At 39.6% G+C, this 25,636-nt stretch overlaps 1 protein-coding gene across 1 annotated transcript in view; it reads right to left on the bottom strand.

Annotated features, from left to right (window-relative positions):
- plpp4 (phospholipid phosphatase 4) overlaps positions 1-24,599 on the bottom strand; it is a 124,736-nt gene extending 100,137 nt beyond the window's left edge. The window contains exon 1 of the mRNA XM_033979826.2: positions 24,514-24,599. Coding sequence (XP_033835717.1) covers positions 24,514-24,599 — 86 coding nt within the window. The remainder of the gene's footprint in view (positions 1-24,513) is intronic.
- Between the last annotated feature and the right edge of the window lie 1,037 nt (positions 24,600-25,636).

Raw genomic sequence — 25,636 nt, 5'->3', positions numbered from 1 at the left:
CTCTCTTCTTCTTCCCTATCTCCACCCCCCACTCTCTCTCTCTCTGCACTGCTCTCTTCTCCCCTCCTCCCTCTCTCTGGCTTCATCTGTCTTCCTCTCTCTCTGTCTGTCATTTTCCCTTCTCTCTCATCACCTCGCTCTCTCTCTTCCCAGTTTCTCTCTCATCTTTCTTTTCTCTTTACCTCTCTCCCTTTCTCTATCTGCCCCCTCTCTCTTTCTGTGTCTCTTTCTCTGCCTTCTCTATCCTCTCTATGGTTGTCTGTTCCCCTGTTTCTCTCTTCATTCTCCCTCTCCTCCCTCTCTATTTCTCTTTCTGTCTCTTTCTCTCTCTCCTGTCTCCATCTCCATCATCTTTCCTTTCACTCATCTTTCCAATCTCATCTTCCACCTTCTCTCCATCTGTCTCTCTTCCCTCTCCTCCATCTCTATATTCTATTCTGTCTTCCCTCTCTCTCCCTTTCTCTATGTGCCCCCTCTCTTTTTATCTTTCTCTCTCTGCCTTTTCTACCCTCTCCATAGTTATCTCTTCCTCTACCTCCCTTGCCCTGTTTTTCTCTCATCTCACTTTCTTCTCTTCCTTCTCTCCATCTGTCTCTCTTCCCTCTCTAGCTCTCTTTTGGTCTCTTTCTCTCTCTCATGCCCTCTCTGTCTTTCGTCTCTCTGACCCCATTGCTTCCCTCCCTCTCTCTGTCTGCCTCTTCCTTCCTCTCTATATTGCCCCCTCTCTCCCTTTCTCTATCTGCTTCCCTCTCTTTCTCTTTCTTTCCTTCTCTCTGCCTTCTCTACCCTCTCTGTAGTTGTCTCTACCTCTCCAATCTCTCACCCTCTACCTTCTCTCCATCTGTCTCTCTTCTCCCTCTCCATCTCTCTTTCTGTTTCTCTCTCTTTCTCTCTGGAATCCCCACGGCCTCCTCCATTGTTTTTTCATACACATTTATTCAGCACAAACAGCTCTGGCCTGGCACTTCTCCTGTTTGTCAGTCCCTGTCCTATTCATAGATGTGTGATCCATGGCTCTAAACAATATACACAAACCAGTATTTAAGGTGCTATACTCAAGATAATTCCATTGGACAATCAAAATATAACAACATATACAGCCATTTCTCCTCTGGATTTTCTAATAACAATGATTATCTTCACTTTTTCACTGGCTTTAGTTGGAAAAACAAGCTTTTGGTTGTTTTGGTTTGTTCCAATCAGAATAAAAGACTTAAAAAGACTCAAAAAAAAAAAAAAGAAAGTACCTCTGCAAATCAGGACTAATCTGTTAAATTTACCACATTGGGGCCTGAGGGAGCAGAACCAGCACAAACACAATTACAAGGGAATTGTAAAAGTCTACAACAGTGTTTCTCAAACTGTGGTGCGCAAGGTACTTCAGGTGGTATTTGGACAGACCTTCAGTTCGTGGGTTTGCCTAATTTAGAGTTCATTGGAGTCACGTTTTGTGCTGCTATTGATATGTTCTTGCTTAAAACTACAGTGAAAATTATATAGTACCTGGTTTAGCCCTATTATATACTTTCGTTTAGATCTTGTGGTACTCAGAAAGCCAAATCTTTAAATTGGTGGTACTCGGTGTTAAAGTAGGGATCTCAAACTCAAATTAGCTAGGGGCTTTGTTAAAATCTTCTCAAATGTCATCGCTGTTTTCAACATACATGAGGAAATATGCCAATTCTTGTGGATTTTATGGATATACGTCGTTATTTGTTGAATCTTTTTGGGATTTACCGATTTGGCTAACATTAAAGTTTCATATTGTCCTGCGGGCCACAAAATATTGTCTCGCGGGCCTCAATTAGCCCTTGGGCCACAAGTATTGAGACTCCTGTGTTAAAGGTTTGAGAGCCACTGTTCTGTGCTATTCGAAGGTAAATTACATATAGTATACTTAGCTATATGTTTATTTACTGTTGTAGGATACTAAGTGAATTTTACATTTTGTATGATATAGAACATATAAAGTATAAAGTTCTCTTATCAAAAAGACATATTTCCATTTCAGATTCATAGTAGTTTCACTTCTGCATCATTTAATCTTTTCACCAAAGTCCCCTTATTAAAACATCCCACGCTATCCATTAATGCAATAGATTATAATGAAGTGAACTACCTCCACCCTAACCTTTATACTCTGCTATTGTTACACCTTTGTTGATTTATCTGTCTTTTGTGTGCAGTAATTGGATGTCCCCGCTCGTGCAAACACTTCATAGAGGGGCCGGTAATTAACCTGTCGACTTTTCTATTTGGTTTTGGCCCCTTACGTCTGAGTCCACTGCCTTTTTCTGACGTGATTTAATTACGGCGAGGGGGTGGCGGTAGCAACCTGGACTAAAGCATATCTCAAGTCTTTGTTTCACCCTTCCAGTCTACTTTTCGCCAACATAATTCCTCCTGAGATAATAGGTTACAGATTGCATGACCTATGAAACACGCATCCAGATGTACATTATTGGAGGAGACATGGGAATATGTGTAGGGTATATGGCTCAACTCATTTTATTTATAGAAGTCTCCAAGGACACTACAGAAGAAGGCAAGCAAATTGGCAAGTGAACTGCACAGTCGGACTCACGGTTCACGTCTCCAGTGAACGTCTTTGCAGATAAGAAAGTGACTGTGTTGCACATTCACAGTGTAGGTATCTATTGCATTACTTATACATGCCAGTTGACTCTCTCTCACTCTCTTTTCATCCTTCTCTCGTTAGTCTCTCGTCCCTCTCTTCCTCCTCCTGCTCTCTCTTCTCCTCCCTCTCTCTGCCCTCTCTTTGTCTGTATCTTCCTCTCTCTCTCCATTTCTCTATCTGCCCCCTCTCTCATTCTGTCTCTCTCTGCCTTCTCTAGCCTCTCTGTAGTTGTCTCTTCCTCTCCCTCTCTTCTCCTGTTTCTCTCTCATCTTTCCTTTCTCTCTCTCTCCACTCACTCTTGTTTCTTCCTTCTCTCATTTGTCTCTCTTCCTTTGTCTCTTTTCCTCTCTCCTGTCTTTCCTCTCTCTTCCTTTGTCTCTTTTCCTCTCTCCTGTCTTTCCTCTTTCGTCTCTTGTGTCTTTTCCTCTCTTCTGTCTTTCCTCTCTCGTCCCTTGTCTCTTTTCCTTTCTCCTGTCTTTCCTCTCTCTTCCCTTGTCTCCCCCCCTCCCTTTTACTTCCTCACTCTTTCTCTCCATCTAATTTACCTGTCCACGTTTCTATTCACTTTACATCTGAGTCTGAGCCTTTCTCCGATGTGTGAGATTATTGTGTTTTAGCTGGTCAAAGGTCGATAAAAGGTTTGCATAAGGAAGGACCACAGAGATGGGGATTGTGTCAACACACAATCAATTTAAGCTAAATATGGCAATAATGGAGATTTTAAGATGTAAACTAGGAGGAGGATGTCTTTGTAATCCCTAAATCATCCAGGTATGATTCATACTAAAAGACAATTTCAAAATTTCCAGTATTTTTTCACTTTTACTATTGTCATGATCCGAGTCTGTCCTGTCTTTCTTGTGCTGTCTCCCCGTCCATTCTGTGTCAGAGTCTTGAGGCGGAGATTCTGGCTCCTCCCACGCACACCTGCAACTCATTCCATAATCAAGCTGCACCTGGGGAGGACAAAGAGACCGTGGACCTGACACTCAGCGCAGACCATCCGTGTATCCACAGTGGTCGGCTCAGTCTCAAGTTTCACATTTATTACTCTGCCCTCAGTTTTTTGTCCCTTGCCAGACCCCGTTCCCTGGATCTGCTCAGCTCCTCTGCTTCCGACCCAACAATCCACAACCGTACAAACCTCTCACCCAGGTCACCTCGCACCCAGGTCTACCTCATCTCTGACCCCGCTGCCCACGACCCGCTCAAAAACCACTGCAAACAACCCCATTCTCAACTGTCTGATCCACCTAACTTCATTTGCATTTCACTCTCTGTAAACTTAGACTTCTGAATCTTTGGTCCTCCTGTCCATCGTTATGACAACTACTGAAATTTTATAGTTGAATTTTTCTTTTACTATAACTATAGGAGGAGTTAGCCATTTCTCATGAATTCTGACAGTGTAGTATACAGAAATAAAACTAGTGGTGCAGCAGTTTTACCTCTTTTTAAAAAGTTTTGTAATTGCAAAAACTGTTGTAATTTTAACACCATACAGCAGCTGTCAGCTCCCAACAAAGATTACTTTTTATAAGATAAGATAAACCTGTATTTTTATTATAGAGTTGCAACGCAAAGTTCAAGAACAGCAGGAGAAGACAAACATGCAATCAAAATCAACACAAGTACAAAGACTTTACAATGTACATGTATAAAATCGAACACACTAACACTGCGCCCGCAAAGTAAAGCTATACAGCAACAAAACGTAAGCACAGTAAGTGGACACAACTAAGGTTATGTACAACAAGAATAAATAATAAACATACTAAATCAGTATCTGCACTTGAATCCAGATGAATTACTATGACAAAAACTAACAGAGGAACAAGAAGAGTTCCACATGAGAGGAGCTGATGGGATGGTGGGGTCAGGGTGGGGTCAGAGGCTGTGACAAGAGCGCGGACGGTGCATGTGAATGTAGTTTCATCACAGTGGGATTTTCAACAACAAACCTGGCATCTGCAAAAGTGTATCCAGACACAGACACGAGGAGAATCAAACTCCATTATTTAATGAATGCGACGGGTGGCATAAACGGAGTGTACATTCTGGCAAGTTCTATTGTTGAAGGTCAGACTACGAAAAATACAGTGTAGTTGTGTAGTTTGAAAAGCACAAATAGAGCTTTTAAGGGTTGTAATTAGTCTAGCGCCCACCTGTTACCTCTGACCCTGCAAGTTGCCAGTTTTTGTAAAGAAAAAAGCTTTCGTTCAGTATGAGCAATGCAGATTTATGACAGGAGTCGGTCCTTCACTGTCGTAAAGCAACAAGCTAAATGGTCCAAGGTTACATCATCAACATTAACTTTTACTTAAAGCAACAGAAATTTTCTAACCTCAGCTACAGGAACCAATTCTCCTGAACTCATTTAAAGGAAGGACACGTATTATGTTGTAAGAGTGTTCCCTCATCAAAAACATACCCAGAGTTGCTTCATTCACACTTGTTTGAGGAGTCTGTTCAGTTAGTTTGCTCCCTCTCAGCACTCAAATAACACACTCCTTTGAATTTTTCTGATTTGAGAAGTCACAGGTAAATGTTCTTGTAAGTTCTTGTAAGTAAATTGTGTTTATGACAACTGCGAGCTTCTGTTAGCATGTCAAAAGAGGTTGCTTATCCTACTTTTTTCAATAAAAATCCCTCTGCTGCCAGTAGATGCCACTGTTGTAAGTATTTAAATATAAAATGACAAAGTAAAGACACTCAAGAGCATGAGTGAGGCCATTAACAACAGAAATAATGCATAATGTTTCTCCTCTGCTTAAGAAGAGTGGAAGTGAAATGCGCAGTTAAACTCAAGCCGACAGGGACGTTTTAGGCATTTTACTATTTTTTCTTCATTACATTATTTTTTATTGTGTTTGCTGAGGTGCCTCTTGGCAGGTCCTCCTCCAAAAACATTTTATCTCAAGGGACTTCCTGGTAAAATAAAGGTTGAGTTAAAAACAACAGAAACACTAATGCCTTCTCTGAGCTCAAAAGACGGAAGGACTCAGAATTGATTGAAACTCTTTTAAATGTCACTATGATGCATGGAGATGTTTTTCTTGTCCTCTAATGATTTTGAGCTGAAGTGAAAAACATCCACACAGCAGCACAGAGACTCACTACCTGTCTCACATAATGGCTGCTCAAATGGCACCTCATTCATTCTTAAGCAAAATGCAGCTGAGTCTAATCTCGATAATCACACAGTCAATAAAGCAGCAGGCCTCATAAAGATCCATGTGTCTCTCCGCTATAGTGGAGCAAACAGCACTGCTTTAAACGGATTTGAGGAAAAAACATTTAAAGTTCATCTGTTTAAATTTTCCAATCAAGGATCAGCTACCTGGTATTGTCTATGGAGAAGGTATTGTTTTGCCTAGAATGTTCAAGGGGGACAAGGGCGGTCTAACAAAGGCCCTGAACCTCCATCCTCCATGAAAATATTCAAACTAGAATAACAGATATACACAATTAGCACGCTGGCCAATCAGGAGTCAGGATGTTTAGATGCCTGGCCTGTTTTGAGCATGTAGAAAGTGTCCACAGTGTTTACAACAGTCACGAAAAGGAATATGCAACCATGGGACTAACAAAAAGGCATTTTCTACATAATTTATATAGTGTTTTGTGAATTCTGCATGAAATACTGGGCACAAATGGGCAGAAGAACTGGAATAAAGACACGTGCTACACAACAAAGTACATTTCTTACCTAGAAAAAGTGACAACAACATGATAACAACATGATAATAATGATAACAGCATCTGAACATTCAAACGATGAATTAAAAGCAAATTACTGTGAATAAAAGTGCTGTGTTTTGCGGTTGGCAGCGTAGCAGTGGCTCAGAGGACAGGTTTTATTCATCACAAGATCTACAGCCAAACAACAAAAGCCACAGGACAAACAAGAGCATTCTGTGTGAGGCAGGTGTCTGCTAAAGGTAAGACTGTCCTCAGTGAGTGAAAATGTGGACGAGGGAGGGATCATGTGGTAAACACCAGACCCAGCTGCATCTTTTGCCTGTATTACAAATTATAGGCTATTTATTTAACATTCACATATGGCTAGCTATGTGCATTATGTGATAAAGGGCAGATAGAATAATGGCCTAGTTTATTCACAGTCTCTTAAACACACCAGGAGACAAAAAATAATATCACTTTTGTTGAAAACCTGCCCCAGACTCCCTGCTTTTTGACAGATCTTGCAAACACTAAAGCCATAGTCTTACATTGCCTCTGGAGGATTATGTACAAAGATTTGCAGAAAAGACAAATACACCAAAGAATACGCCAGTAAATATAAGTTAATACAGAAATCATAATAAATAACTGTAATTTTTTTTATTTTAAAGGGCCCTTATTATGCTATTTTTGATCAATGCTATAATGTTGTTTCCTCATTAAAAACATACCTGGAGTTGTGTTTCGTTTCATTCACACGTTAAACAGACAATTCATGCATATTAAGGTCAAGCTCTTTTCTCTGCTCCACTTTGTGATGTCATGTGGCAATACAGGAAGTGCTCCACTGTGTTTTTAAACTCCATACACCTTCACTAGAATCCTTTGGATAATTTCAGCCCTGGAATTGCCTATCTCTACTAAAATAAAGGTAAAATGTAACTGTGAACTTGAAAACTGTTGCATCATGACATCACAAAGTGGAACTGAGCATTTTCTATAGAGATGAGGACAGATTAATAAAAAAAAACTAACTTAAACTTAAAACTTAAACATGAGTGAATGAAACAAAATACAACTTCAGGTATGTTTTGATGAGGTAATAATATTCTAACATGGCTCACAAGAGTCAATTTTGCGAAACATAATACCTTTAATGTCTTGGTATATGTTGCACCAGAATTTCTTCATCCCGTCATCATATAATCTGAACCCCCCATTGCCCCCTCTATGGAATTTCTTTGGAGCCGCCACTGCAGGGGCCTGGCATTGCTCCTCTTCCCCGAAAACATCTCCAAATTCTGGCTGTGACTTGACAAAACTGTGGGCTTCCTTCCAAAGCTTCTGCTTTCTTGTTTAAAAAATAGAAACCGTTTACAATATTTTAAGGCTAAACAATACTAATGTGATATATTTTTGTTTTGAAAAATAATGTAACGCAAAATGTGGATGCCTCTTAAACATTGCTCACAGCAATGACAAATCTATCCTATTTTGCAGTAGCCTTCTTTGGGCTGTTGTCTGAATGATAGCTTCAGTTCTGGATGTGGCTGATAGGGAGTTCTGCGTGAGTGGTTTTCATTTAGAGCATTGGTGCCTCAGGTCTTAATCGGTAAAATCTCTAAACAATCTGGATCTTCTAAATGCGTGTATCCATCTTATCTCTCACTTCTCTGCTATGTGCCTTCTTGTCCCAAAAAGTGGTAATATTTGTTTAAAAGGGTACTACTAACTGACTGTAACGTAGGCTGGCCGTTAGCGGTAGGAGGTGTGACAGAAGACAGCAGCACGGGTGTGGTCCACAATTTTTTTATTTCTTTCTCCCATCAATTATTAAAGTGCCAGGTGCATTGTGCAAATGGAGGTCAGAGGAGCAGCATCATCTCCAGCAGCAGAACATGGTTTGATGGTTGCAGGTGCCTTTTATCCTGTTCCTCTAACTGGACTATACTACTATTAATTACTAGGGGTATTTAAAAACTAGCCTTAGCTCTTTAAAACTCAAACCTCCATACAACCCAATAAACCCATAACCCAAATCAACATTATACATATTAAAATACATAAACCCTAAAACCAAACACCAAATGTACTTAAAACCCATAAACCATTTAAAAATGCCCAACATGTCTCCCCTACACCTCCCCCACCTTGGTCCTGCCCCGGAACCTTTTTAAGGGAGCTTGTTTCCCTGGGGATCTCTTTGACACCTGGACACAAGGACAAGGAGGTGGTAAGTTAAGACATTTTAAAACACTTTCACTAAAAACACTACAAATTACAGAACACACCAACACTTCAAAACATTCTCAACAAACATTGCACTAATATTGCACATATCCCATGTATTAATTAGCTGTTAATTTTGTCCTCTTTCCCCTCCAGGACACGCAGCTTCAATTAAAATGCCTCTGTGCCCAGATCTAAAACTGGGTAAAATCAGACAAATTAAATAAACATTTTTAAATCCTTTTGTGCAATTCTTTTTTTTACAGTGCAAATAATGCTTAAAGTGCTGTGTGCTATTAAAGTGTATGTGCAATTTAAAGTGCATGTAGTGAAAGGTGCTATTAATCTAGTAACAAACTTGGCTGTTTGTTACACTGACAAAATAATAGGGAAATAATATACTGTATTATTAGGCCAAGGCAAGAACAACGTCAAGACGAGGGACTAACTAAAACTAACTGGAGGACAGAAAATGGTAACAATCAAGTAATAAACAAGGACGGACCTGCCAGTAACCAGTATCAATAATTAGGACTCGATGAGCGAAGACCCCAAGAAAAAATAATGAAAGACGACTCAGCAGCGCCACCTCAAACTTTGATTTACACATGACCTTTTGGAGTCAGAACCGGATAAAAAACAACATAAAAATCTGAAACTCAGTACAAAAAATACGACAAAAAATGAAATTGATATTTGGTACACATATTCTACACATCGTACTGAACAAAAAAGTCAGTGAAGACATATTTGTATATCCAACTATGCAGGTGTGACAATGTCAGAAATAGTCTCTTTGGAATAAATGGAGTAGTAACATATAGACCAGAGGTGTCCAAACTTTTTTCATCGAGGGCCACATCTCAAAACATATTCGAAGCGGAGGGCCACAGACCAGTGATCAATGCAGCGCGGTGCTTTTTACACAGCTTTGACGGAGCCGCTGTGTATTCATAAAGCTTGAAACACATTCATTTTAGGTCTGTATCACAATGCAATGTGATGTTTGAGGTGATAGTGGCAGAAATAATTAAATTTGCTGTTAAAAGTACTGCTTATGATCAATTGGGCCAGTTCAGCAGGAGGCTTGAGGGCCAAGAAAAACTGGTCCAAGGGCCGCATTTGGCCCCCGGGCCTGAGTTTGGACACCCCTGATATAGACGCTTTATTTGGCAGGGACAGTATGTTTTTATTAACACACTGGAGATATGGTTGGTGAAGTGTATAATCCTGTTTGGCTTTCCAGATCTGATGATACTGGACATTCTCAAGATGGTATGGTCCTGTTAGCCCTGGTTTAATCTTGATCAAGTCCAGGTTTAATTCTGTTATCTGATACCAATTCAGTTCAAATTTTGATTTGTTTTTTGTATGTGTGTTGAAAAATTCTCTACAAAGATGCTTTTTATTGATTCATTATAAGGTAATTGGTAGGTGAGCCATATTCTGTTTCTAGATTTCTGGCAGCCTGTTTGGTGATTGTCATGAGTTTGTTATTGCTGATGAAGGTATCTGACCCCAGGATAAGTTGTTTATTGGTCTTGTTGTCCAGTCTGCTGTCAATGATGTGGCTTATATGCTGGCTGTAAACTTTGTTCTTTTGCAGTATTTTCTTGACCAGAGCGTGAGTCAGGTTGTAGGTCATAGTGGGCCCAAAGTGAAACACAGAGGAGCTGGTGCTTTCAGCTGAGGAGGCTTAATTTGTCTTCACCTTCACTGATGTGCTTGCTCTAATAAGAAAGGTGACAGGCTCTGCTCTGGCCAATTCAATGACCACAGTGAAAATCTTAGTCTTTTTAGTTTCTGGTTGATTGGTCTGTGGCTTGGATTCCATCTGCTGATCTCTCCACCACTGTATGATCTGGCACCTCTTTCTTCACCTCTGTGACACCTTGTACCACTGGTTTCTTTGTCTCAGAAACCTCAGGCCTGACGCCATCACTCTCTAGAAAAATGTCCACTGCAGCACACATCGGTAGGTGTCCTTGTGGTATATGGTGTCTCTGTCTCAGAAAACTCAGGCCTGTCATGCATTTCAATTGCAGGTTCCTAGATAACTGAATTCACGGGATCTTGTGACAGTGGGCTCACTGGTGCAGACTCTGATGGAGTTGCCTTTTCCTCTGACTTCTTCACTCTTTCCAAAACTCCCATTGCAGCTAACATTGGCAGGAGTCCGTGTGGTATATGGTCAATAATGTAGTGTTTTGCCCTTTCTTTCACTGTGGACATGTCATATGTGCACATTACCTAAGGGACATCTTCTTGCACAACAGAAGTGACATTCTTTGAAACCTCCTGTGCATTTCCAGTAGCGCCCTCTCCTGGCAGAGCCTGTGAGCAGAACTGGAGGAGGATTGGACTTTAGTGGGTGCATCACTTGAGCCTTCCTGGGTGAGTGAAGGTGCATCTTTGTTTTCAGAAGTACCGTTCTAAACATGTGGTTCATTTACTTTAAAACTGTACCCAAACCTATTTAGGATGAGGGCTGCAGCATTATTTTAGCAATCTTTGCATTGAAGCCTCTGGCAGTCACAATATTATCTCCAAGTGTTAACTGTACATGGTAAATCCTTTTCTCTGTGGTTCTGTCCACATCCACCACAGTATATACAGGAGGTTTGGCTTGCTTAACAAACACCAGATCATTAAGGCAACTTATGGCATTTTCATCCTCTTTGAAATCTGGTGCGTCTTTGCAGAGAGCTTGTCCTTTCTTTTTCCCTTTTTGGAGCTTTAGGACTTTCTCAGGGAGAGGCAGGCGCCTCAGTTTAGGCAGCACCTGTTCAGCTGCCAGTTTTTTGGCAATTGGTACTGAATGTCCCTCACCTATTCTAGTGAAATCTCTCCACAGAGAATGTGGCTTTGTGGACAGGGTCTTCTCTTTGCATCTCCATAAAATCAACTGAACTGTGCCCAGACACAGCATAGGTGTGGCTTTGGCTCAGTTGGACAAGGTGGGCCAAAGCATGACACGGTTTCTTATGTACGCACGTGATTTATGTTTGAAAGCCCTGTCTTGTTCCCAGAGAGGATAGAGGATAGTAAGAGGAAAAATGAATTCTGTTCCAAAACTCATGGCAAATCCGCACTTACCTTCAATAAGCATGGGAATCCCGCTGGGACTCCTCCACCTGTTTGTGGCTTGCCCAATGAGCCCCAGGGACCGCCACACTCTGCAGACTTTTTCCAAGGAGGAGTCTGGTCACTCCACAGGGAGAAAATATAGCCTACTTCATTCAATAGTTTGTGATTGATGCGTACGAGCAGAGAGGTGGCAGCTAAACTGCAGTGTCGATTTGTCTAATAACTTACAAACTTATGGGACATGTAAAACATCCATATTTCAAAGTTTGATATCCTTTATGGGTGTTTCTGTAAGCTTTTCACTCATTCAAGCTGCAGCCTTTTGCAGTCTGCGTTCATTTTGATTCAGTGTCCAGCCCTGGACCATTAAATGTCGACTTAATTTTCAGTAAAATTATGTTATTTTTTTAACTACAACTTTATTCTAGTTTTCATTGTAATTGTGTTTAAGGGTTGAAGATTTATCAATTATTGAATTACATTAATCAGACATTAAGGTGCTTTTTTGTGCTTGTCTTTATGGAGATGTTTATGCTTTGTCTGGTAGGATGCTTGTTTTTTAATTTTTTTGAGCAATAACAACATGACAGCAAGCAGTTAACTGACCCTTCACAAAAAAGTGACATAGTGCACCTTTAAAATCCTCTGACCTTGCTTTGTTTACATATTTAACATTATAATCTGTAAAATATCTGTTTTTAGTTCAGAGTTGACACCTTTTGTTGTTCATGTAATTGCTTTTGTATGTGACACTCAGTTGCTTTGTGAGTTACTGGTTTGTTTTGGAGACTGGCTCTAGTGAGTTGAGACTGCTGTTGTTTTGCTCTTGTTTTGGCGTGGATTATGCTATACAGCAGCCCTTGTGTTCATAAAATAAACAATCAGAAGAAGTTTGGCATGTTTCTTTACACCAGAACGCTATACAGCTTGTATATGGATATTAGCGTTTCAGATTTAGACTTAGACAAACATTATTGATACAACTGAGAAATTACTTGGACACAGTAGTTAAAAAAAACAAAACAAAACACAGCATTAAAACATTCTTAGTTACAAACAGCATGTGTAAATGTGTCAAATGTGTTTTTGTTTTTTTTTTTCGCTAGGCCTAATTGTTTTATTTTGAAACCATTTACCTTGTTTCTATTGCAGATTTACTTCCTGCACTCTTTTGTTCCTGCCTTTGACTGTTACTCCACCCTAATATGCTGCACCTGTGTTTCATCAGCTCCCCTTTTTAGTTTGTTTTTAGTGTTCTCTTCCTAATTTGCCAGATTGTCTCCATGTGGATGTCCAGTATGTGACATTGTACCTTCACCTTGGCCTTATTAAATCTGCTTAAAACTTCTTTTGACTGGGTCTGTTTTGGTGCCATTCATTGTACAAACAAAACGTGTCTAGTTTCTTCTTCAAAAACTTTATTTTCCACCAAATACTTTTTCATCTGAGTTTATTCAATCAGAAAGTTGGGTTTATTGAGGACATACAAACCAGCCAGCCAGGGAGCACCATTTCACTGTTTGCTCTGTATTACAACAGTTCCAATGTTATTATCCCCACTGAACACACAATATTTTTTTTTTCTTCTTGATTCTCTTTTTCAGTATTGTGAAATGTCAAAGATCTATTTCCATTTAGATTGAACTTTAGCTTTCCTCCTGGGACAAAAGCGTGTGCAGCTCATCAAGATATAGCTCTGGTGTCGAATTAGCAGTTTGATCGCAGGGTTAACATTGTGTCATTCACTTTGGCTGTCTGTATAAGGTCAGTGCATCTCCAGAGACACAGGGACAACACCAGGCTATGCTAATCCCAACAGCACAGGTGAGACCAGCTATGCTTTTGCAGGTCCACGAAGAGTAAACAAATGCGGCTTGTGTCTGAAGCAGGGCAGTAGCACATGAATTTGTTGAATATTGCAATTTTTTTATTTCCCAGAGACACTGACTGATCTGGTGTTATTTCTGAAATATTTATGATAAAAATGGGAACAAAAGGTGTGTGGCATTTATTTTCTAGCTTCAGGATTATCAGCAGCTCAACACCCTGAGTGGGTATTTATCACACCGTGGGAACTAAAATCTGTATACAAACTCAATTCATGGGAACCTATCTGCCTTATGGGGACAAAAATTAGGTCACTTTATTATTAGATCAACGACATGATTTAAAGTTAAGATATGTGTTTAAAAAGGTTAAGGTTAGGATTAAGTAGTGACTGGTGATGTGACCTTCATAAATAAGTTGACTCTTTTGAACAGTTCTTTAATGTAAATTTCTTTCTTTATTCTTTATTTGACAGGGACCATGTACAAATTCATTAATCTTACAAGGAAATGGTTACAGATTTCATTTTTAAAAGAACCGAATCTGTTTTGTTCTAGTTTTTTGCATTTTTATACTAATTTACATTGATCCAACACAAGAACCAGATCAGAAGCAGAGCAGGCAACACGAGTGAGAGCTTTTATTATTATTGTAGTGCAACTTTTTATTTTGATTATTCCAAGAGGTAAACATACTCCCACTCTCAGTTTGAACCATCTTAACACATCTGAGCCTTGGTCTTTTGTCTCTCTGATTAGCTTGTTGTTAAAATTACTTCTTACATTGGCTTCTGAAATATGCATAAACAGTAAAAGAGACCCTTTCTTTTGAACGGTGCTTTGAAATGAAGATTCAGATCCCATAAAAGAGTTGATGGTCCCATAACTAGTTTGGACCAATTGTGATCAAATATAAATACTCAACCTGAAGATAGGTCGAGTAAATCAATTGTATTATTTTTTTTTTTTCTAAACAGCACTGTTAAGGAAGGATCAAACGCAGATAACTTTTTCTACAAGAACTAAAAGGCTAACCTCAATTTTTGTTCTTCCCCATGAGATCTAAAATGTAAGTAAGAAAACATTATAACAAGTGAATAGTAATAGGAAAAACAATTAGTCAATACTCACATGAATGAACTGCCACTTAAGAATAAATGACCAAACAAAATGACTCACCAATAAAACATTAATGGAATGGCACAAATGCATTTAAATAAGTGAAAATGTCAGGGGTAATTAGACTGGACTAAAAAGTCAGATTATTTATTACCAGTTTAAACAAATGAGTCTGCGTGTGAAAAATAAATGCAGCCTTTGTGTAGCCCTTGTTTGGACTGAAAGTTAAAACCACAACTATTATCTCTTCATTAAAAATAAGCACATAAACGACAGTAGCTCAGTTTGTGGAGCGTTTGTCCACTGATGCGAAAGTTGGTGATTCAAGTCCCAGTCTCAATATACACATCACTGGTTGAGAGGTCAGATCCACTGACTCATAGGTTGGCAGTTCAATTCCAGCTCCTACAGATGACTGTTCTTGTTGTGTCCTTGGGTAAGACACTTAACTCACATCGTGCCTGTTGTCTGCGTACACTGGTGCATAAGTGTGTGTGTGTGAATGTGTGATGTAAAGCGCTTTGAGTGCCTTGAAGACGGTAAAGCTCTATATATCCTAAATATGTGACCATTTACCATTTAAACTAACAAAGTAGTTGAAGATAACCTTTTTAACACTGTAAGACTTATATTTCACAAGGAAAAACCCAATACGCAATTTATCCATCTGACATTGCTTTATTTCTCCTTGACACCGCCCCACATTCGTTCCCCCCGCTGCACCACAGCAAGGCTAAAAACAGAGCTCTTTACACCTCAAGAGGGGAGCCCAAAATGTAATCGTTGTTGACCCCAATTATCCATCACTTCACCTGCAACAGAAAGGTGAAAGTAAAACACAGAACAAAGCCCCACAGGACTAGAGGCCAGAGCTTTGTGTGGAAAGTTCAGTTCAACAATCACTGCTACCTCTGGTCTGACAATGGCACTCCCTCTATGTCATCATATCCCATTGCAAGAACTAGTGCTAAAAATGTACCCCTCTATTGTGCTGCTAATTAACAGTAAGATCTATTTGTATCCACTTGAACATAGCACAAATAACAGACTAATTAGGCTCCAGCTATTGTCAGTGTATGATGAAACACGAGCAGAGACTAGTGCAGAGTTTCTGAAAGTGCAAGACCCTAATTATACCTTTGATTCCAGTTACTAATATTGTAAAGTAAGAAGCTGTCCATTTTATCATGAACTTGTAGCCTTGCAAAGCAGTCCCAACCTACTACCGCTGAACAATTATCATGTACCTAATTTTTGGGGTCAACATTTAATCGTGTGTAACTGTCAGCGATATCCGTGAGGTCCAAAGCTGATCCTCGGTCAAGAAAAGCATGTGGTTGAAAGCAGAGTTCAGACTTTGGAGGCAAAATGTTCGATTTTTGTGTTAAACTGCCATGATAAATAATCTGACTTGTTTATGTTCAAAAATCAATACTGAAAGCCAATTTTCAAGAGACTATTTTTTTCTTTTTTGCAATATCATCCAGCTCTACTGCCTCCTTCTTCAGATTGACAAAAGAAAACTTCAATTCTGTCAGCTGAACAAAAGTTTTAGAGTGGAGATGTTTCGTGGACACTGCATTTATCTGTTTGAAGGAAGGAGCTAACCACACTGAAGCTAACACATGTGTTTGTTTACAGTTGCTGTTTGTTGGCTAGGTCTATTGAGCTACACTAAGTGTGAACTGTGCCTGAGTCATTTTTGCATAATCATTCAGGGCCCTAATGGGTGCTCTCACACCTATTAACATACTGGTTAGCACTATTGTTTTGCTTGCTTTGATTTAGGTCTGAGGGTGGAGTTATAAATAGGAGATAAATTATGTCTAAACTCCCCATTCCTGTTCAAAGATGCCTCTTTAACTCCCCTCTCAAACCATATCTTTTCTTTAAAAGAGTGGTTAGTGGCTTTAAGATGTAGATGTACAGCCGACTGGGGTCCCGAGCTGCTCTCATGATGGGGTTGGTACATTTTCTTATAGAGTGGCTGTTTTGTTTCTCCAATCTATCGCTCACTGCACTCTTCACTACACTGAATAGAGTAGACTACATTGCTTTGTTTGTGGCTTGGGGTTTTGTCCTTTGGGTGAACCAGTTTCTGTCTTAAAGTGTTTGTAGGTTTGAAATAAACTGACATTTCATACTGTCTTAAAATCCTCTGAAGCTTTTCAGACACACCAGCTGTGCAGAGAATACACCTTTTCTCCTAGGTTTTGATTCTCTGTTGTGCTGTTTTGTTGCTGAAAAAGCCTCTGGGATGACAAGGCGAAACGGCTTCACTCTAAGACTTTGTCCAGTTGACAGAATTCATTTTTTTCTTTTGCTATGGGTCATATGACTGAGGGATTAGACAGACAATACTTGTTCAAATGTGTCTCTAAAGTGTGACATACCATGGCCTCTGGAATACCTTTTGTAACAATCAAAATTACATTTATAATTTCTTGACCTAAAATTAATAGAGTTTAATACATCTTTTTTCTTTTTTTTTTACTTGCAAGTTGCCATGTATATTTTTACAAGAACATGCGTTTCTCTGATTGGTGAATCTGTGAATACCCAGATTTTTGCATGTGGTTTTGAAGTTTGGGGGTAAATTCTATACTTTGCTATCAATGAACCAACAACAATTATATAGGTTAACCTATGTGTATAATAATGAATGCCTATCAGACTGTACATATAAAACCTTCTAGCCGCTGGGTTCCAAATAAGAAGTGAGCATGGGCTCCATCAGCTCTGGCTCCAATTCACTTTCCATTGAAAAACTGTCCCCTCTTTCTCTGTAACTTTCAGGCTCGTCATTTTGGTCTTAAAACGTTTGTATTTACCCTTGAGCCTGGTGGTTTTATTTGGCTATTTGGTCCATAAATCAAGATATTAGCATTAATAACAAACAAATCAGTTGACTTTTTTCCATGATGTCACTTCCGCTAGCATTAGTAACAGGTTTGATTGACAGTGTTGCTCAGTGCCTGCTCCCTGCTATACCAGCGGTGCAGATGGTGAGGGGGCGTTACCTTCAACAACCTCGCTCCGAATTGGCTCTTTGGTTGCTATGATACTCGTGGTCGGAATTCTAAATAAAGAACTCCACTCCAAATTCCCCGCTATAACTGCTGGCCTTGATGAGCTTCATTTGACTGGAGCTGAACGCTATGGGCGACTTCACACTCCCTTAGTCCACTTCTATTATACAGACTATGGTGAGTATGTATTTTGTGCTTAAGTAAAAATCAGTAGCATGTTGTTTGTGATTAGCACCATTCACATGCACAAAAGCTCTCAAAGGGCTGTTACTGAATTCAAAAAGGGACCTGCTGTATCTAACAATAGTACATTTATCTGAGAGGATGGTGAAAAAATGAAAAGAAAAATAAAGTGAGAGATCCAGGCAGTAAAAAAATAATACAGTTAATTTTATCCATAACACATTACTCACAAGTCAAAGTCATTTTTGTTGGTGGTGTTTACATTTAAACTTAAAGCTATGTTTTTCATTGTACCTGTGGTAAATATTTATTATAATTTAATGTCAGTTAAGGGGCAGTTTGGGGAAAAAATTTAGAAAAAAAAGTGCAAAAATAAAGGAAGTTGAATTACGTTTTAAAATGGAATACCTCTACCTAAGTCATCAACGCTGAAAATTCCATCCAAAATGCAGATACAATTTATACACAACTAACACATATTTCTGGCCGGTTAAAAACTCATTTAAGAAAATAAAGGTGTTGTTGATTAGATTTATCAGTCTAATCATAACTATGTGAAAATTAGACTGCTTTTGGCCCCTTAACATGGCTGCGAAGTAACAGTTATGGAATTACTAGAGCTGTAGTCGACTAAAGAAATTTTTGGTCAACTAAAGAGCGATCAGTCATGTGGCAAAAACTTTGAAAACTATTATGTACCGTATGTTCATGTATCTGACCCAAACAAGACTACACCTGCACAGGAGTTCATGCAAAATAAACTATTTATGCAAACTTAACTATGTCTGTTTTTTTGTTTTTTTTAATGTGTAGTTTAGCCTTTCATATGCACTTGAAGGTGAACCACATGTCTATAACAGAGATTTCAGAGTTTATAAGTGTCCTGGCTGGTCACTGTTGCTGATGATATTGTGTGAAATGCTGTCCTGAAGCCCTGGCTCTGAACAAAAGGTTTCAGCTGTGTTCAAGTGGGTGGAGCATCAAACCGCACTTCGGCCATGACACCTGAGCGTGTATTAGATTGAGAGATATTAAAGATGATTTAAAGGGAAGGCCAAGGACTCCTGGAGGAAAGGGGCTGTGTGAGAACTGGCACTTAATTTTAGAGAGGAGAGAGTGAGAGCTGTAAAGAGGCAACTTCTCTTAAGCACAAAAGATAAAACGAAACACTTGCTTGTTTATCTGGCAATGGTTCTCAATAAAGCATTGACGAGGAAACTGTTTGCAAATTTTGGTCTACTTGACTTCATGTTAAAAGGTTTTGGTTGTGATTTAAGGTAAAATGAAACACCCGCTACTGAGTTATTATTTCAACTGTAACATAAAGATCTCTACTTTGTATTTGGATTGTGTGGGTTGTGTCAATAATTTGCTGCATGGTTAGCCAGGTTAGCCTACTAAGAAAAGATATATTACATGGGGTGACAGTAGCTCAGTTGGTACAGTGTTTGTCGGTTGGCTGTTCGAATGCAGCTCACAACATAAACATCATTGACTGAGTGGTCAGATCCACTGACGAACAGGTTGGCAGTGGCGATCTACAAGACGGCAAGACACTTAACCTACCTTGACCCCAATGTCTGCGTACACTGGTGTATGATTGTGTGAGTGGTTCCTTGATGTAAAACAGTTTGAGTGCCTTGAAGGTAGGAAAAGCACTATACAAAAATGTGACCATTACCATTTGCAGTTTTTGTGATTTCCTGTCTGTAACCATTCAAGCAAAGTAAGCATTGTTCATGTTCATACTTGCACATACACTTCATCAAAACCGACACTCAACCCAGAACTTAACCAGGAAAAGATCAGGACTAAGTCAGAACTGGAGGAGAATCAAACTCGGTCTACATGTGGACTAAACCAGGGCCAAACCAAGACATGTCTGACCAAGATATGGTTGCACATAATCTAGCAGGCCTATAAATTTTAGGATTGTATAAGTAAAGTTTATGTGTTAACTTTCCCTTAAACCTCATCATCTGCATTCTCTATTTACACACCAGTTAACTTCATATCATCTGTTACTACATCAATACATGTTTTGGTAACACTTTATAATAACTACACCTTAACTACCCTAATAAAGCAGGAAGAAACTTAATTCATAATGAGCAAATAAATTTTAAGAACTGTAACTACCTAATTAAGGGGTTAGGGTGAGAAGGTGACGTAGGTATAGGTAAGAAGATCTGTTCATTTTAAATTAAGTCTATGTTTAAGGTTGAAGAGTGTTGAATTGTGTTGTCATTATAAAGTGTTACCAGTGTCTTTTATGTCTCCCCTACATTTCCCACTAGGAGCGCCAACATCCCCAGACCACTGATGGTGAACTTCTACAACTGTCCCATCAGTAGTGTTTTATCAGGATGTTCTATTATTATGTATTATAAGTGTGAATTTCCAGCTGAACTAAGGCCGACCAGCACGCACTCCAGCCAGTGGTGAAAACAGGGGAAGAGGTCAGTACCGTCTACACCACTCGCTGTTTGAGGACAGTGCACAACGTCCTGCATCCTCCTCATCACCTTTCCACCTGCTGCCCTCAGGTAGAAGGTACAGGCCCATACAGACCAGAACAACCAGAGTGACTAACAGCTTGTATCCTCAGAGCTCCTCCCCTCTGTGCCCCCCTACCATGGACAATAGCCACATCCACCAAGGCAAGGCAAGGCAAGTTTATTTGTATAGCACAATTCATACACAAGGTAATTCAAAGTGCTTTACAGAATAAGAAAGACATTAAAATCACACAAACCAAAACATAAATAATCACCCAATCTGCAACTCTCTCACCCACTCGTTTGCACCCTTTAAAAACTCTCTCTCGCACTCTTTAAACACTACTCATATACTTTCCTGTCACTTTACTATGTCTAATAAAAGTCCGTCAGTCCATGTCACCAATACAATAACATAAAACTGGACTTGCATTGACTGTATGTCCGTGATGCACTTTAATGGTCGATGCCCTTTATGCTGCTGCTCAGACTGTTACTGTTTATTAGACATGTGCTGCACTGAATGTCATTATTGTGCTAATGTTTACACTGGGGTTATTTATGGGGTTATTAGATGGGCTCTTGCACCTTTGGTATAGCACTTTGCATCAAAATTATGCAGTAATTTTGTTGTTTTTCTTTTAAAAATCTTGAATCTTGAATCTTACTACACCCTCTACATCACGTGCTTGATCCGTGAATGGAGTGTGCAATAATGAAAACTGTGTAATGACCGGATTGTGCAATAATTTATTGTTTGGCTCTTTTGTGACCTCAGCCCTTTGGGACAATGGATGGAAATTTGGGTTAGGATTAGAGTTACATACATACAGTACATTCATGTTGTATCATGTCTGTCCATTAACATGCACTGACGCAACTGAATCAGATAAATAAATACATTAAATAAATATAATACTTCCATTTCTCCTCTACTTTTCCAAAGCATTGCCTAGTTTTTTTCTTTCTCTCAAACATTTAACAAGCTTCTGTGATCCTCATTCAAAGCCCTATCCATCATCACTCCCAAAGAGAACGTCAGCTGTCTGCTCTCACTTTTCAATCTCGCTTCATACCGTCTGCTTTTCAAGGCACTTTTTAAATGTGGATCCTCTTATATCCTTTACATAAATCCAACAGACTGCGAGACCAATTTCCCTCTCCCCGATGAGACCTCTGATTGGCTTTGTTGGACTGGAAAGGCTCATTAACATTGTCTGACACTTGAGACAAAGAAGGAGCACCTAACTAAACCATGCAGTGCAGACTACACAGAGGAGCAGGGGCCAATGTAAGGGTCCCATAGGGAGACGAAAGCTCATTAAATACGAGGGAGACTGTGTTTAGATAGGCCTAAACAGGAAGCGAGTGACTATACAGGAATTAACTTAAAAAGAAGCAACTAAAGAAACACAAAATAAGTCAAACTAGTGGGGAAAAGATAAGACGAGTCTGGTGTGGAGTTTAATTACAAAAAAAACAGGCTTTTTTCAGAACAGTGCTGCTTTAATATAATTTTTTTTGTAATTATCCAACTACTGGTGTTATTACTTATAATTAGACTTTGGTGACAACAAGGTTACATAATATATTAAAAAACTGATTGGATTTCAGACAAAAGATTTAAGTAATAGTATAAAAAAAGATGCCAAGATGTATATATTCAGAAACCACATTCTGTTTCTCTGATGGGCATGATTGACAACTAGATTAACCAATCAGAGAAGTCCATGGCCCATTTGTGTCAAAACAAACAACACAGAGGACAGAGGAACAGCACAGATATCTTCCATGTCGACGAGCAAAGCAGTGAACTTTCTATATGTGGGCTAAAAGAAATATGCATTTTGTTGTGAATGATACGAGGATATTTGAGGGATGCGTCTTCCATATTTGAAAAACACCTGCTGTGATTGGACCATCTGCATTCAAACAGGAAGTGGGAGGGACTTGCTCACCAGGCAATATTAAAACCATTTCAACAACTGTCATCACTCACTACATATACACCTTGCATCTATTTCTAGTGACTTTTAATAATTCATACGACGCCTCACTGCATCGCATCACTTTAAAACCCTTTAAATATCTCATAAATAATTCAATATTTACTGCAAAAATTCCTCTAAAAGTTATATTTGTTTGAAATCGTCTCCCAAAATGTTGCCGCCAGATATGTTTATTCATGTGTATCCTATAAGAGCGCGGTAGGCAGCGGTAGAAACACACAATCAGTCTCAGCCGTCTACACATCACAGTCTGAACCATCTACAGACAGAGAACGATTCCTGGAGAGATGCTGCAAAGGTGAGTCATTTTACAAAGCAGGACCTGGGGGATCTTTTTCATATGGCACTGAGCACAAAATCAATACGTGACACAATAGTGATGCAAACCAGGCTTATCTCCAGCAGGACACAACACTAAATAATTCATTCTCTGTTGTGTTTAACCTAACCTGCTTACAAAGTGAGAGCAGATTCCCTGAGCTACTTTTAATCGTGTATAATCAGTCTACTTTTAAACAAGGTATTCCCAAAGCAACCTAAGTACGACGCACCGCAGGGCTAAGGGCTGTGAGTGGTGTCTGATCCAGCGTGCCACCTGTTAGCATAGAACTCTCCGTGCTGCTGCGGTCGACCTAATTCAGATGTAATGCTTTGTAGTTTTTCAAATCTATTCAAGAATATGTTTCAGTGGCGCAATGGTAGACTTTTTTACAGTTAAACATGTGAAGATATCATCAGCGTATCCCCCTTTTTTTAACATTTTATGATTGTGAATTGTAATACCAATTTACAATCAATGTATATTCGTACAGAAGACAGTGAGCAGAAAGAACCTAACTGCAACACGATGGGTTATGTAGGATGTCTGATCTGAAAACCTGCTTTCATAGCGCTCTCTGGTGCTGGACAATATCTAGTAGGTTGCATTCATGATTTCAGATGGAGGGCAGTGGCCAATATAACTCTATGGTAAGGTTGTCAAAAGTATCAAAAATCAGATACTAAAACTAGTATCTAAACTAGATACCAATTTAAGAAAAAAAAAAAATCACATATCTGGATACAATATGACCTTTCCTAAACAGTTTCATCTTGAGTTTTATCAGAACTAGTGTAAAACCACATGGGATAATAAGCATATACTGTTATTTTGTGTTGAAAATGACAATATGGTTTAAAAAAGAGCTTTTAAAATGATCTTTTGGGTTTCTAAATCAGCACCGAGCATCGAGTCTATTCCTTAATATCGAAATCAAGTCTGAAATTTTAGTATCATGACAACACTACTCTATGGAAGCTTCCCTGTTATTGAAAGAATTCTCCATACAGAAAACCCACACATGTTGAACCTCATCACTATTTGTCAGTCCACAAATCAACTCAAATCAAAGCCATTTCAACTGACAACAATCGTGCATTTGTGACAGAACAATGCCATCACTTACAAATACGTCACTTTAGTTCATACGTGCTGAAGGCGAAGATACTGAACATTGGGCTATTGCAGGTATTCGCTATAAACCCGGCCAAAACATGTGCATTTTAAATAGAACCAGCTCTCCACCTCAATTATCAACTATGACCACTCTAATAATTATGTCACATGAGCCTGCACCTGCACCTGCCTAATTGTCTGTAGAGTGTTAATTTAACGTATTCCAGGGGCTGACCACCGCTAGTGAATTTCAATTTAGACTGTGTTGCAAATCCCTAATTACTATTTTCTGGAAAAGTTATTAATCAATCATTCAATCTCATCTTTACATTTGATATTATCCTGCTACTTATCACCTCTGCGCCTACTCTCCTCTGCTTACAAAGTGCAAGTGGGGTTTTTCCAATGGATTTTAAAGGGGGTCTTCCCATAGATTGAGCCAAGCTAAGCACTTTAGATCCGGAGGGGCTAAATGCTGTGAATTGTGTCCGATCCTGCAACCTGTTAGCGCTGTCCGTGGTGCTGAACCGTGTCCACTGAAGCGTAACCTGTTAGCGTGGAGCTGTCCATGGTGCTGAGCTGAAATCGGCTCTGCAACCTGTTCATTCAGCACCACTCCGCGGCAAACGAGCAACGTGCAGCCCATTTACATTCACTACATTCACTACAAACGCACATGGCACCGCGCAAAAGCTTTTACGCATGCATATACATAGTGGGGAAATGTATGTGTTTGTGCGTAAAAAGGTTTATAAGGAATACATTTTTGGACTTACACAAAAACTCCAAAAAGCAGAACTCGGATGCCAATCTCCAGAGCCAGTTGTCGCACGTTTTTCCTGCGATCCGGTGGCGCGTTCATGATTCCCAGATAATCCGTTAGAGCGTCTTGGTTGTAATCACTTGAGACTGTTCACTTTGTAATCCGGCGGGGGGAAAGAGAGAGCGGGGTCCTTCATTCACTCTAGCCGCGCGCCTCCATCGTTCCTCGGTCACCTGAAGCGTCTCTTTCCCCCGGTCCAGCTCCTCTTCCCGACCTCTCCGTGTGATCCTGCTCCCCGCGGGTTGTTTGATTTATTGCAACTCTGTCAGCCGCGGCTCAGCCCTCGGGAAGTCTGCCTCATCGACTTGACCGATGTCTTTCAGAGGAGTTGGGCAAAGAAAGAGAGGAGGGAGGGGGGAAAAAAAGAATGAAAGCACGTTCAAGGTCTGAGCGGCGCAGAGAAAGTGAGAAGCAAAGAGCAAAGTAAAAGCGAAGACTTTGAGCTCCGCGGCGCGCTTAAGAAGCCCCCTCTCTCTCTCTCTCCCCGCCCCCTCCCTCTCTCCGAGGTTTCGCTTTTTACAGTCACGTGACCAACGAGAGCAGGGGGGAAAAGTAAAATAAACATATGTATTCATTTATAATTATAAGGATTTTTGTTGAACGCGACAGGGCTGCTGCAATTGTAGGTTATTGATTCTCAAGACAAAAATAAGAAGTGTTTAAAGGTCCTATATTATGCAAAACTGACTCTTGTGAAGTTTAAACCATGTTATAATACTGTTACTCCATCAAAAACATATCTGGAGTTGTGTTTTGTTTCATTCACACGCGTTTTAGTAACACTTTATTATTATCAGTCTGCATGTTCAAAGCTCAAAATGCTCTGTTCAACCTTGTGATGTCATGCAGTGGTAGGTTTAAATTTTTTTCTAGTGAAGTTGAAGGTTTAAAAACACAGTGGAGCACGTCCTGTATGACCATATGACATCACAAGGTGAATCAGAGTGTTTTTAGTTTGAGAGAGAAAAAAACTCAGCCTTAATATGTAGGGTTTGTGTGTTAAACATGTGGGAATAAAATAAAATTACAACTCCAGGTATGTTTCTAATGAGGAAACAACATTATAACAGATCAGA

The sequence above is a fragment of the Periophthalmus magnuspinnatus genome, chromosome 15 (genome assembly GCF_009829125.3).
Source record: "Periophthalmus magnuspinnatus isolate fPerMag1 chromosome 15, fPerMag1.2.pri, whole genome shotgun sequence".
NCBI classification, from domain to species: Eukaryota; Metazoa; Chordata; class Actinopteri; order Gobiiformes; family Gobiidae; genus Periophthalmus; species Periophthalmus magnuspinnatus.
Note: the sequence above shows the minus strand (reverse complement) of the source record. Positions and strands in the feature narration are given on the sequence as shown.